At 34.6% G+C, this 15,184-nt stretch overlaps 1 protein-coding gene across 9 annotated transcripts in view; it reads right to left on the reverse strand.

Moving 5' to 3' along the window:
* LOC149085130 (3',5'-cyclic-AMP phosphodiesterase-like) overlaps positions 1-15,184 on the reverse strand; it is a 342,555-nt gene that overhangs the window by 53,419 nt on the left and 273,952 nt on the right. For 6 of the 9 annotated variants that reach the window (XM_089232946.1, XM_089232943.1, XM_089232945.1 and 3 more), the window contains one exon: positions 2,135-2,236. In XM_089232946.1, coding sequence (XP_089089072.1) covers positions 2,135-2,236 — 102 coding nt within the window. Of the gene's footprint in view, positions 1-2,134; positions 2,237-6,775; positions 7,109-10,286; positions 10,398-15,184 lie in introns of those variants that run through there. The other 3 variants (XM_089232948.1, XM_089232949.1, XM_089232951.1) reach the window with 3 other exon arrangements.

The following is a 15,184-nucleotide window of genomic DNA, read 5'->3' on the forward strand; positions in this document are numbered from 1 at the left end:
TTTTTGGATCAACAGAGACATCATTCACCTTAAGAGGAAAATCCCGCCTTCAAATATAAATCCAACAAATCCAATGCAATCAAATCCTCAATTTCTACCTCCACTCGGAGTCTCAAGAGCCTCGTCTCTACACAAAAGTCCAAGTACCTATCCCACTCTTTACCAAATTACTTAAAAACAAATCCTACCAAATTTTGGAACTTCCTCAGACATAAATCTGTTGGACCCACTTCTCTCAAAATCTCAAATAAAAACGTCTCGTCTCCTTCAGATATTGCTACTGAATTCAATATTTGGCCTTCTGCTCAGTTTTCTCTCTCTCAGTGTGTGTGTGTGTGTTTTTTTTTATCCCACTCCACCACAATACTCATTCGTCGATTCTGTCCATAACTCAAATTCGGTCCTTTTCACTAAAGAAGGTATTTTGAAGATACTAAAAAACTGAAACCCCATTCTGTAGGCCCCGATGACATTTCAAACGCCATTCTCAAATATTGCGCGGAATAAATCTCTATCTTCTAATCTTATTTAACGTCTCACTAAATACTGCCATACTCCCCACCAATTGGAAAATCAATAAATTATTCCCATCCACAAAACCAGTCTCCTCTCCGACCCCCTTAACTTCAGACCAATATCGATTACTTCATCCTGTTGTAAGATTTGCGAACATGTTATAGCAAAGGAAATCCATGCTCATTTAGACTCCATTAACTTTTTCTTTCAAAACCACCACGGCTTTAGACGATCCCTTTCTACTACATCCCAACTGTCTCTTTTCATCCATGACCTTTCCAAAGCCATTGATGGGAAAGGTACAAACTGATATCATCTTGGATTTCTCTAAAGTCTATGATAAAGTTCTACACAATAGACTCCTCCTTAAACTTTCAAATCTTGGTCTTAATGTACAATTGCTCAAATGGTTAGCTTTCCTAAAAAATCGTAAACAATTCGTTCATTTTAAAGATCATGATTCACCTTTTTCCACTGTAAATTCAGGTACTCCTGAAGGAGCGGTTCTCTCGCCTTTACTGTTTTTAATATATATAAACGACCTCCCTGAAACCCTCAACTGCACCATTAGATTTTTTGATGATGATTGTGTAATCTACTGCGCAATTAATGACAGATCTGATCAAGAAATTCTCCAACGTAATCTTGTTTCCATCTCAGATTGGTGCTCATGTTGGCACATGCCTATTAACCTATCTAAAACAGTTTTCATGAGAGCTACACATAAAACTCTTCCCTCGAATTTTCATACTTGATCAATAACGTAACCATATCCCAAGTTTTTCAATTTAAATATCTGGGAGTCATAATCTCAGCTGATCTTCGTTGGAATAATCGTAGATTATGTCTACCAGAAATGCCTCAACAAACTTTTTTCCTCCGCCGTAACCTCAAACATTCTACTCGTGATGTTCGACTTCTCTACTACCAAACTTATATTTCTCCCGTTCTTTCTTATGCAGCTGAGGTCTGGGACCCCAACACCTATAGTAACATCGACAAACTTGAATCTATCCAAAATAAATCCGCCCGCTTTATTCACGACTGCTGGTCATCTTTTAGTTCAGTTTCCGATCATAAACTCAAACTTAATCTCCACCCACTTGCTACTCACCAACTTATCTCCCGCTTAGCCATGCTTCACAAAATTATTCATGGTAATTTAAATTTCGATACGTCCGGTACTTTGTCTAGGCCTTCCTATGTTTCCAATAGACTTGACCATCCCAAAAAATTAAAACCTATTTTTGCCTCTACAGATTGTTTTAAATTCAGTTTTTTTCCCAATACCATTAGTTGAATGGAACAAACTCTCCTCTACTATTGTCAACTCCCTCACGATCTCCGATTTCTTGTCAAATATTTCAAAGCATAAGTGAAATCTACAGCGTCCTCTTGTATAGGCCTTGGGCCAACAATATTGTATAAATAAATAAATCAGATAATCGAGGCCTTACTGTATATGCAAGGTGTAACAGTAACTAGAAAAGTAAGTAAACTATTAATACCAATTGCAATTAATCAGATTTAATTGCGATCAACCAGTTTACACAAAGCTCATTAAAGAAAAAGTCATCCTGATTTTACTGAATTTTCTGATAAAACAAGAACAACTTACTTATTTTGTGAAATATTTGTGATGCATAAATAATTGTTCCGCACATTTTTTAGACTTGCAAGGATTTGTGCAAATGGAGTAACAATAAGATCTTCACAATGTCTGAAAAATGAAGCAATGGGCTTTACATACATATATTGTAATTTTTTTCACACATTACAATTTTCGCGCATCTCTACAAATCTATTACCTTAAAAATGTATCTAAAAATACAAATTCAAAATTTGCATAGTGTAATAAATATCTCACAGGTTAATACCACTAAAATACGATTATAATATAGAATACAATAATATTTCAGAACACTCTAGCATGCTTAGTTTTCAAAATACAATTAACAATGTACAGTTTGTTGGATTCATTAGGATTGCAGTGTTGAAACAAGGAAGAAAATAATTTTATAGCTCATAAAGGTATTAATAAAGCATGCTTCTCTAAAGAATACATTTTTTGATGCACACTATCCTCAAGAAAAAAAGAATCAGCAAAATCGATTTTTTTCAAGTTTGTTGAAAACTGTACAATTAATAATGCTGGTCTATTTACAAATCCTTGAATGTTCAAAAACTGCCCTGCTCATTTTCTTGATTTTACTGATTTCTACAAGCAAATAATGATGACTTCACTACATTAGAAAGTGAAATAAAGCCAGGAATAAATGATAACCCCCAGAAAAAAACAGAAATTTAGCGAATATGAATTGTTCAGTTTTTTTATTAATGCAATTTACAAGTAATAAATAATAAAGCATTAAGCATTAATAAAAATAACTAAGAACAACAACAATTTAGATGATAATTTTACTATCAGTTCTACTAAATAAAATCCCTTATTTTATCATTTCATATATATATATATATATATGAGAACTAAAACGATAAGAAATTAGTATTTTTTTTACTTTTATAATATATACATACACATCTTACTTACAACCCCAGATGCTGACATTGATTCATTAATATTAATTTGAACATAAAACTAATAAATGTGAATCAACCATGACATTTGTCCACACAACATAAGAAAAATATTTTGGAATAGAAAACAGTCAACAAACAAATCCACAATTTTTAAAATCATTATAAAAGAATATGCTTTATAATTTTGACAGACTGTAATGTAGTCTGAAAGAAGCTAATTTCTCAGACTGAAAAACTTAGATTCTTGTACATTTGTTTCTTAACCCTATCTTTAATGTTTCATGCTTTTTGATTCATTCTGTTTGTATTTAGCTTTGCAATTAATACAAACAGCACAAATCTTACCTGGTATGTTTGTACAGTCTTATTACTGTTAACCCATTAACGATGACTTTGATTTTTTTAATAACAAAAATAATGAGTGGAACCACTTCCATTTATTGGCAAAGAAAAACTTAAAATTTAGAATGGCAAATTTTCTTACCAACTGGTGTGAATGGGTTAAAGCAATGTAAACATGCTCATATTTTTATGGTAGAAAACATTAAAATTGGTTAAAATTGTTATATATTTAATACCTCAACATACACATTTCAAAATGTGTATTTTTATCACATAATTTAGATGCAAGAGATCAATTATCTGAAAGAATGTCATTAAGTTTATGAATACAGACTCAATTTCTAACGTGACAACTTGAATAGATATATATTGATAGGGTATTTTTTGAAACGCTGAAAACAAATCTGATGCAGATATCATGAAAAAAAGTTCAATAGAAACAGTTTCTGAGGAAAGAAAAGATCCCTTCATCAAAAAATAAAGTTTGAAATTCTGAGCTTAAAGACTTGAACCTAAATTAAATAATTTGAACTGTATCGTTATTCACTGATGACTCAGTCACATTCAATGGGAAAACATGTTTTTTGCAGATTCTCAGAAAATTTTGTTTTATATTCTTATAGAACAACTTTGAAGGAAATTCAATAAATCTACATAAGTGTTTAACTTGAATAGAAATGATGAAATTATGAGACAAAATATGAATTCTTTTATTTTTTCTTCGTTCAAAAAGTATTACATGATTAAGTGCAGAATAGTTGAGTAGAGTTTCATAATTATATAGTAAATGAAAATAAACATCGAATAATTAAATCAACATACTACCAGATGCATAGGCGGAGATAGACTTGGAAGTCTGGGGGGGCACGAAGATGATGTCGATTCATATATACATTAGATCAGTCTACTTCACCTTTGACGCTGGGCATTGCCACCCCCGTATCTCCGCCTATGACCAGATGATTCTGATAGAACTGGACTCTATCTGATGAACTTGTTAATAATTCTGCAAGTATACATGTAACTGCGCCCAATTACAATATAACAATTTTTGGGCTGTGCTGCACTGAATGTGTGCAGTTATCTGATAGGTGGAAGTACTTATGTCACAAGGTTCAAAGACACATGCCAGTGCCCAGACAACAATCAAGGGAAACAATGGCAAACACTGGGTATTCATTATCATTATTAGGGCTCAGATTTTTATAGCATGTCATATTTTTGAGCTACTATTACTAATACTTCACGAAACACCAACTCTGGCCATATCGCTATATTGCAAGTTACTGCCATTAATGAGATGGGTTGGAAATGAAGGCACTGTCTATCGGTGGTTGCCTCAAGTTCATTAGGGGAAATATGTTATCTATATCCTCTTTTGGGTTCGAACCTGGGACTGTGATAGCAACCTTCACAGTGGTAGACAAGCATATTACCACCATGCCACTCAAGCGTGCATTTTTGAGCTATTGATCAGTGATCGGTAAAATTTTAAGAATTTTCAAGCAAAAGATATTTTTTTGTCATTTTTCACCGAAATTTCAATTTGTGGGCATTTTCTTCAGAGATGTAGTACTATGCACTTACAATAAATTCTTGTCTTTTCTTCTTTTTTTTTTTGAAAAAAAACAACTTTTGTGCATTTTCAGCCACCACTCTCTTGTTCTCGAAGGATCCTTTTGCTATGTTTCTGAATGGCACGTCAAGCACTTGCGAAAGATGTTATTCATTTAGACACTCAAAATGCATTCAATACATTTTCATCATGCCTGAACACAGTAAAACTCCAAAGCTCTATAACAATGTGTTTTGCATTATGTTTTGAAGTAAAAAAAATAATTTTTCCAAACTTCCCCCTAAAATTTCCACTTACCTACGGTTGGTAGTTGCTTCCTTTGTTCATTTCTTTAATCCTGGTGTTATCTAAAGTTGAGCACTCAGAGTAAAAAGCTACAGAGTTTTTTGCAAGACTTTGGGGAGAACATTTTCAACACTGATAGCCACTGTGCGGTCATGTGGGCATTGTGAGGTATGCTTCCTTGTCCAATGGATGGGGCGCCAGAAACTCTCCTCCCCCCCCCCCTGCTTTTCCCTAGTTCATTTCCCTCCCAATTGGAAACACAGATGGCATCAGTAACTTCAATCACAACATTAGATACACGTGCAGACGGTTATGTATGTTAGATATCAGTTGGGTATAGAACACATATAAACACTTTCAGCAAAACTTGCATCTGGAAGCCGATAAAAGTTTAGTAAATTGCCCAATGATGGCAGACTGGAGTGATGCTCAATTTAAAAGGAGGACAGATGGTACCACTATATTTTATTTTGGTAAAATATGTTAAAAATTCCAGCACAAAACCGATTTAATCTACAGCAACATTGCAATTCAGCTTGAGAAAAAATCAACAAGATTGTGGAAACTAGATTTCTGCTTTATGACAAGCTTCTTCAAGTATTAATTCATTTGGTAATTTTTCCCAAATTTAAAAAAAAAAAAAACTCCTTTGCAAAATGGTTTCAAGAAAAATTTCAGAGAAGAAAATAAAAAAATAAGTTTTTTTTAAACATTTGAAACTGCATCTCATAAAATTCAGTGCAATTCCAGAACGCACTGAAGAACAGTTATTGTGCATAAGGTAGGCATGGTTCTCATTTCAATTCGGTGAGAGAATTATAATTGAAAACATAAATTGATGAATTTTTTGTTTATTTGTTAACTTAATAAGGTAAAAAGCAATAGCAGACAAAAAAAAAAATTGAATAGTGGGAAAATTAAAAGGTCATATCTTTGAGTTATAAGGTCATATTTTCCTATACTTGCATATTTTTGAGATTTTTAGGTCATAAAAATCTGAGCCCTAATCATGTTAGATAGGGGATCTCAATCTGGGCTCAGCATGCCCTTCATAGGTAGCAGCCACAAGACAATAAAATAGATCAGTAAATTTGATTAATAAATAAAAAATGGGGACCTATGGTGCTTCATTATAGAAATTATAGGATATTAAGGGCTCCACAAGTCCAAAAAAATTGAGAACTGCTGTGTTACATATTATTATGTCCTAATTGTGAGCAATTTACATGTACGCAAAATAATTGACAAATTGACTGGTCCAGTTCTATAAAAATCACTCTGCAGTTTCACACAAAGAAAATGTTCTACCAATATTATTTTTATTTTAGTAAAAGTTTGTTGAATGAATGAGAATTGTGCACTCATTTGAGCTATTTTATACAGATGTGTTAATACACTTATTTACAAAAAATTATAGTTTTTATAAAACAATTTTTATTTACTGTGTCAACACACGTACAAAACTTTCCACCAGATTAAAACATTACGTACATAATAGTACATAATATTTCCTACCCAGAATATACGAATCCTGACTGTAACTTTTCCCAGAATGATGAACGTTGTTTAACACGCAAAACTCCAGTACTGAGTGTTCTGGGTAACATACTCTCCTCTTTGTATTCCATTTTCAAACAGCTCGAAGAAAAATCCTATAAAGTCATCAGCAGTCACACCTTGTGTAATTCCACAATGAGAATATTTGCTGATTTAATGGTTGATTATAAAACAGGAATTCATGGATCTCAGCTGAATCAACCTTGCTTTGACTGCTTTCTTCATTGAATCACCCATTTTCAAAGCTCTTATTAAATTAAATATTGTATCTTTCTTAAGAATTTCAGTGTCCTGCAAGAAATATACAAAAACGTCACTTTGGTTTGTTGCATTAAACTAAGACTAGTAAAATATAATCATGGATGGTAGTGAAGAGCTAATAACACATATTATAGAATATGTAACCATGTTTTAAAATCTGTTTTTGTATGAATTTTTTCTCTACTGAAATTTATTAGAACAGTTCCTTTTGTTATAGAGAAAACAATGCTGCCCTCTGCTCCAACCCCCACTGAAGCAACGATTGGGATCAACATTCAATACTGATGATTTTTAAGGAAAGTGATATTTTTGCTTGAATAGCAGAAAAAAATTCATAAAATGTGTCAAAATAAAATCACATAAATCACATTGGTATTTAACACAATACCCCATCTTAAATTTTCTCTGATAGTTTAAACCACCAAACTATCAAAAAATGACTGATATACAAATACAAGGCAACAACAGGCAAAATGCTCAACGAGAAGGCTGAGGAAAAAGATGCCCATAACAAATATGGATGTCATAATATTTCTAAAATACAGCAACCAACTCCCAAATTATAAAAACTAAAAATTATGTAGGGTCAACTGGGATAAGTGTGGTACAGAAAATTAAAGTTTGATTTTTAGGCAATGCTGTGGGTAAACTAATAGAGCAGCAAAACAATTTTTTTTTTATTTTGTCCATAAAATAATTGACAAATAATTTTCAATCCAATTTGGGACAAAAGTATCATAGTTTTAACAGCATTCTAGTTGGTATGTTCCTTTTAACCCCAAGTGCGGTTTCAAAAGGGGCAAGTGTGGCAGCAATTTTGTTTCCACTTACAAAATACCAGAGAAGCTATAAGAAGCCATACCTTTCTTTTCTCTCCATGAGGATTTTCTTGCATACCTCAAATGATAAATAGTCTTCCAAACATTGAATACAAAATATGTTAAATACAAAAATCCTGAAAAGTCATTAAAAAATATACTACCGGAAACCAACACTTTCTGTGTGAAAGCAATACAGTTAAACGATAAACATGAATGCAAAAAAAACATTCAGAAGAAAATGAATTAATGTACGATGAAAAACTGCAACATCTTAAGGGTGAAGCATTCGAAAGATAAAGAAATATGAAAAGGTTGCTTCAGAATTGTTATATTTGAGGTGATAACAGTTTCAACCAATTCAATAGGTCGTATGCTGCATTTACATCAGAGATAAGAAGATTTGGATGAGCTGTAACTACCTTCAGATATAAATTCTTGAATCAAAAAAGGTCTTGTAATCATCCACCAAGTTTCTATTGCATAAGTTATATGTGTGTTTGCTGCACATGGAATCTTATAGATGCTGCACATCATATACATGCTAAATGGAGTTAACATGGGTAGTGGATTGAAAATCAGTTGTGCATATGAAGATTTATACATGTTCACAAAAATACATTTCTTAAAAAATATTAAAATTTCACGGGTGCCATACTTACCATCGCGTATAAAAATATACGATGGGGTAAGTGTGGCACCACAGTCAGGTCCACCTTAAGAACATCATGGGCCCCAGGCCAATTCATTTTTCTGAGACCCTACCTGGAAAATTCTCAAAAAATTCAACCACTTCTCGTATTTCGGAGGCCCTATTCTCTCGAGGCCCCCAGGCTGTGACCCATGCGTTAAGACGTCACTGGCCCTAGTTTATTTCATTACTGCTAATTTTAAAAAATATTCTGATTATATATATACTAGTATCTAAATAAAATCCTACTGAGTATTTTTGTAAAGATTTAGTGTGATTACTTTTTTATGGCAGAAAATATCAGAATTTGAATAAACACACAAACTCTGAATTTTAATTTCCTTGGTAGTCAGGCCCATCATTTCAACTTCCGTGGGGGCAAAGAACATATACTCAAAGTAGGTATGTGTGTGCACATAGGCGTACACAGTGTTTTCTCGGGGGGAGGGTTCAGATTTTTTCCCTTCTGGGGGGGGGTTACGTTTTTCTGCAAAATAACACTATAATCTTGGCTCAAGGGGGGGGGTTTAGAACCCCAAACCCCCCTTTGTGTATGACAATGTGTATATACACTATTTCTAGTGTATTTTTAAAGCCGGGAGGGGGCGATTGCTTTCTCCCTGACCCTCCCAAATGACGGGTCTGTTGGTAGTATTATTTTGGTGACAAAAATATTTATTTTTAATTGTGCTTTCTTTTAAATTAATATAGAGACCTCAGAGAGAACTTACTATAAAGTAAAATATGTTTGATATCGAGCTACATTATTTAAAAAAATAAAAAATTACAGCCTGCTGCCACACTCACCCCGGGTCAACCTTATTTGGAATTATTGGTCAAGTCTATTGACTGTCAGTTTGGTCCTTCCCCTCCGATAGAAATTTCTAGCTACGGCCCTGATACGAGTGCTATAAATGATAAATTTCATTTTTTCACCAATACATTTTAGAAAGAACTTTGGAATTCTGACAGAGTAATAAAATGATGCACATTTTGTATTCGTATTCAAAGATGTAAAATTTTCGGCGGGAAAATGAAATTTAAGCTGAAACTGTGCGGTTGAATATCATTCTTAATTTCATTATTCGAAACCACAACAGTTCAATCACAGCTACTACGAAGAAAGAATCAAAAATTACTAAAAGAAAATTATAATCATGATCATCCGATTCCGTACGATACTGGAATAATATGTATAACAAATTCCATGGGGGAGTTGTTACTCACATTTGTGCGACGAATATGAAACATGAATTTGATGTGCTACAAAAATCAAATCCATTGGCAAACTTCGAATGAAGTTTATTTAACGCGTATTTTAATGAGATCCGAACCATCTGTATTCTTAGAGTATATAAAAAAATAATGAAGATACTCTACCTTTGGCACGATATCCTTCTAAGTTAAATCCAAAAATTAAAAAAGCGTTTACCTTCAATAAGAGAGAGATATGAAACACAAATCATTTAAGACAATAAACGGAACATTTCGAGATTATAGATTGCATTTGGTTGTGGTAATCGCAGGATAATGTTTCGTTGAAACGGGATAAAAATTTTCACGGGCTTTAGCATCTAACGAAAAGGAGATTCAATCTCCGCGGTCATCGAAAAACACGACTGCTCCCTCCGACGGCGATCTCACCGATCCTCTATTTCCCAATCCCATCCAATAACAAAACGAAAACACCGGCACTCACGCTGAAGTAAGCCGTAGTATAAACTCAGATGTAAACACGGAAAAACCTGAAAGAGCGGGAATCCAATGAACGACGGAACGTCTTTACTTGCTACTAGCTCGCTGAATGACTAAAGCGTGGAATCAATCGGATTAAAAGGCAGGGAAACGTAATAGAGCGGCATCTGTCGGCTATTGATGAAATTTTTAGGGAAAAACTCAAGAACTCTTTAGCAACGTCTCAAGTCTAGAGAAAATGTAAGCGTGTCCAGCGGGGCGGATTAAAGTCGGTCGAGGCCCTGGGCGCAAATGAAAATATTGCCTCCCCCCCCTAAATTAGAAGAAAGTGTGAAGTTTGGGTTTTTCGGGGTCGTTCAGAAGTCGGGGCCCGGTGCGTCCGCCGTTAAATCCGCCTCTGAGCGTAACTATACCTTATAACATAGTTTCGGGAAAAAGAAAAGCATGGGCCCCCCATCCTAGAGCGGGGCCCTTAGGCTGGGACTTTTGCGGGTCCCCAGACCAGACTTTCACAGGCTACTTTATGATGAATTTATAGCGTGAAAAAACAAAAAATGATGAGAATCATCGTGTGCCCCAGGGCTAAAGCCCTGTCACTCCCACCCTTGTGGGGTCATGAAGAAAAAAAGAATGAAGAAAATAAAGCACTTGTAGTCCGGCAACCAAATCGAACCGTGTTTTGAACTAAGTTTTTTTTTTATTGTTGGTATTTGATGTTTGGGGTATGTAGATTCATAAAATAGCGGGTACCCATGCAGTACCCTTAGGCAACTCTCAGAATTCAAGATGGGGCCATCGCAAAGTTAAATATTTAGGTGCTGCGAAAATTTGTACTTATTTTTTTTTTGTCATAGACGTGTTTTCTCGTATATTTATAGCTAATTTTAGGTGAAATGACCCGAACACTTCTGAAAGTAAATGTTTTTTACGTAAAAAAATTTAACTTGATGAAAGCGACCATTTTGAATGTAGTTTTACTAAATTTATAAGAAATTTGCTAAAAAAATAAAATTGACATTTTTTTGTTAGTTTTTATTTTATATATCTCGTAATAGATATTTTTTATTTAATCATTTTTAAAACATACATTCGCACAAGTACGGAAGAGTAGATGACTTTTTGCCTAATTATACTAAAAAAAATCGTCAACGAATAAGGCAAATACCAGAAAAATACTAAAATATTTCTAATGCATTTCGACATGGCATTCTTCGTGGCAAGAATGAAGCGACGTTTGACTGGAACAGACGTATTGTTTTTTTCGTTCCGCTGAGCAACCGAGATTGAAGATTTGGTACTCAATCTAAGTGGGAAACTCGGTCAGCGTGATACTCTTATATCCTCTGAAGACGACACCCATAACGTGTCGAAATGCATTAGGCAGTTTTTAGTATTTCCTGGTATTTGCCTTATTCGTTGACGATTTTTTGAGTATTCACACAAGTATTCCATTTATTAATAAAATATAAAATTAGTAGTTTCACATAAAACGTACATTCACAAGTAAATGTACGGTAGTTCAGTTACATTTTTAATATCTCACTAAATGAAGACGAATGTTTGTTAATTGAAATCTAAATCAATTCCACTTGCTCATCGTTTTCATCTTCTTGTAGTTGGTTATTTTTATTTAAACAGCCATTAATATATGTGCACAAACGCAAAACACTGTACAAGATAAGCCTGTTTTCAAGCAACCACATCTTTTTATACTACATGGTGTTTCACTATCACAGGAGCATTTAATTAACCTCCAGATCTTACTTGAAGCTATTGCAACATCATTTGGCACACCAATGGGCAGAAGTACTTCAGAAACACTGTTTTTGTTGTAGCCAAATTGTGTTCAGGATCTATGACAGGAAGTTTACTCAAAGCATTCTTCCAGGTGATGGTTTGAATTTGAAGGTGTGCTCTTTTTAAATTCTGCAGAAAAGCTTCATTAGTGGTTGGCAGTGAACAGTCTTGGAGGTTGGGAAGAGCTATTTCTGCCAATTTTAGTGGACCAAGCACTAACTCGTGTTTCTGAAAGTGTCAAACATTTTTCATGACCTTAGCAGATGTTAATGAAAAGTGATACTTGCTTGTTCACATCTACAATGCTTGCTTTTTTCATCGCCCACCAATGAAAGGGAATGACCCATTTGCAATACTTTTATTATTTCAACTTTCCCTACACCAAAAAACAAAGCTGTAGAATCGCATCCACTCAAAGCATGTCCGGCCAAGATATCTGGGATGATGTCAGTGTGTTTTTTGATTGAGGTTTTAATGTCAATCGACGACCTTCCTTGGATAGGCGGATCTGAGTTCACGGGATGGTTATACCTTCCTTTATAATAGTGGTAGAGAAGCAACAAAAAAACATCAGTGGCATCAGCATGGCCCCACAAGGGGTGGGCTGACAAGGCTCCAGCCCTGGGGCCCGGGACGATTTTCCCCATATTTTTGCTTTTCACGCTATAAATTCATCATAAAGGGGCCCGTGAAAGTGTGGTCGGGGGGCCCCCCCGCAAAAGATCCCAGCCTAGGGATCCTGCTCTAGGATGTGGGGGCCATGCATAGACTAAAGATATAGACTAAGATAAAGATAGACTAAGATATAAAGATATTATTCTAACTCTGTGGGGCCATGGGCATCAGAAACTGCAGTCACCTAAATGCCTGCCTCCTTTTTTTGTGTTCCTAGTCTACATGCTTGTTGAACAATTATAGCATCTGCCTCTTCATGCAATGTTTTTTTTTTTCCTCCCACAACTCTTTTTTTCACAGTGTGACCATATGTCCCGCACCACATTGTCCCACATTTTCCGGGACAGTCACGGTTTTTCTTTGTTTTCCGACTTTTTTGACAAAAATACCCCAGTTCTTTCTATTTTTTTGGTCAAAGTTTTCTTGAATTTGTTATTTAATCAAAAACATCGATACAAATAATTTTCAACGGATTTATTGAATGTAATATTATCACATTCGCATTTCTCTTGTGAGTGGGTGATATCCCCGATCACCCCCCTTCCCATAGATCCGCACCTGGGCTGATCCATCAATTACAAATAGGCCCGATCTGATGTGATCTGTTGTCACTGTTCGGGAGGATACATCTTCCTTTAAATATGTCTAATTTGGACTTTTTTTTTTACATATCCTCATTTATAATACAAATACAAATATAAAAACAACACCACAACAGGCAAAATGCCCAACGAGGTGGCTGAGAAAGATGCCCACAACAAATATGGATGTCATACACTTCAAAAACACAGCAACCCAATTAAAAATGCAATTACAAACAATATATATACTTGGTAAAATATTATACAATGCCTATAAAGAATACTTATGGTTGTCTTATTCTAAGTATGCATAGCTTCTTGATTTACCCCAACATGTTTATCGTATTAAACGTAGCACTAATTGTCACTTAGTTCATTTTTGCCAAATGTGGTTTGAGGTCGCGGGCCACATCAGATGACTCCGAAGGCCACATTTGGCCCGCACACCATGGATTGAGCATATATGATTTAATTCATATTTATTAAATCAATAGAGAAAAATTAGGCGTTTTGGTTCTCAAAATAAGGTGTTTCGAGAAGAGAATTCGGTTGAAATGAACTTCGTATTCCCCCCTCCGATTTTACAATTTTCTATGTATGTATGCATGATTAATGTAAATTAATCATTAATGTAAATTAATCATTCAGGTGGAGAGGATTGAAAAGAGTGATTGAGATGTTTGGCGGAAGTCGTGTTAATTTCTTATTTGATGGCTTTTGGGAAATGCAACATTAAGAATAAGAAGGGTAACTCAATGACATAGGGTTAAAATGTCCACTTACTTTCGACGTGTAGGAGAAGGTGGTAAAAACGTTTCATTGCCTGTCGATTAGGCGTCCAGCAAGGCCGCCACTAGATACAGTAAAAGTCCGTTATAACGAGTACGGCCTATAACGAGAATCTCGCTATTACGAGTAATTCGCAAGTGATTGTCAACAGCTAATGTTAAAGATACAAAAAATATTCGCTTATGCAGTTGTGTAGGACTGAAATCAGAACACATTCGTTATAATGACAACAAAAATTCCCTAAAAGCATGTTTTCTTTACGACATCAATTATAATAAATCTAATCAATTCTAAGTCAATTCTTTTTTGTCACCCATTAAAAAACCTATCAGTTCCAATGAAGCTCATCAACGAATGCATACCTCCAATACACAAGACAATGTTGGCAAACTTTTCCGGGAATGCCGAAGTGATATATAATCCAACTCTATACAATTGTTGGTCGCATGTAAATATGGTAAAATCCAGACCTGATAGCTCAGTAAGCCGTTGAGCTTCTACTAATGATGTCATCATTTTATCTGGATGAGAAGGAATCATGTCGATCAGAGGTTGATATTTTGCACAGGTTGTTGGTTTCATATCAAGTTCTTTTTCTTGACATGTTATTGTATCCATTATACTCTGGGCATTGTATACATATAGAAACACAAGATTTATGACAGGTCATCTTAAGGCCCTTATTTTGCATCTGTTTTTGAAGTTCTTCGTGTTTTCCATCGTCATATATCTCACTCCGTGAAATAATATTTTAATTCGCTGCTCACCTGCTTCAATAAGTTTTCCAGATTTTTCAATACAATGATATTTCTATTGAAAAAAACACGCACAGTTAGATTTCTCCATCTTTCTTATTTTTTGCTATTACAATATTCAAAACTATAAAGATTATAAAAATAATTTTGAGTCAAAAACATTGACTGGGAGCAAGGAATCCCACAATATAAATCTAATTGTATAGAGAGACATACCGAAACATCCTCATAGTGTGGTTGCACAGACAATACTGGCAGTTACCACTCATATGGAAAGCGAATAGTAGAAAATTAACAATAAAATG

The sequence above is a fragment of the Pholcus phalangioides genome, unplaced genomic scaffold (assembly GCF_987345545.1).
Source record: "Pholcus phalangioides strain wild (caught in Gottingen) unplaced genomic scaffold, Ppha-v1.0 ptg000007l_1, whole genome shotgun sequence".
NCBI classification, from domain to species: Eukaryota; Metazoa; Arthropoda; class Arachnida; order Araneae; family Pholcidae; genus Pholcus; species Pholcus phalangioides.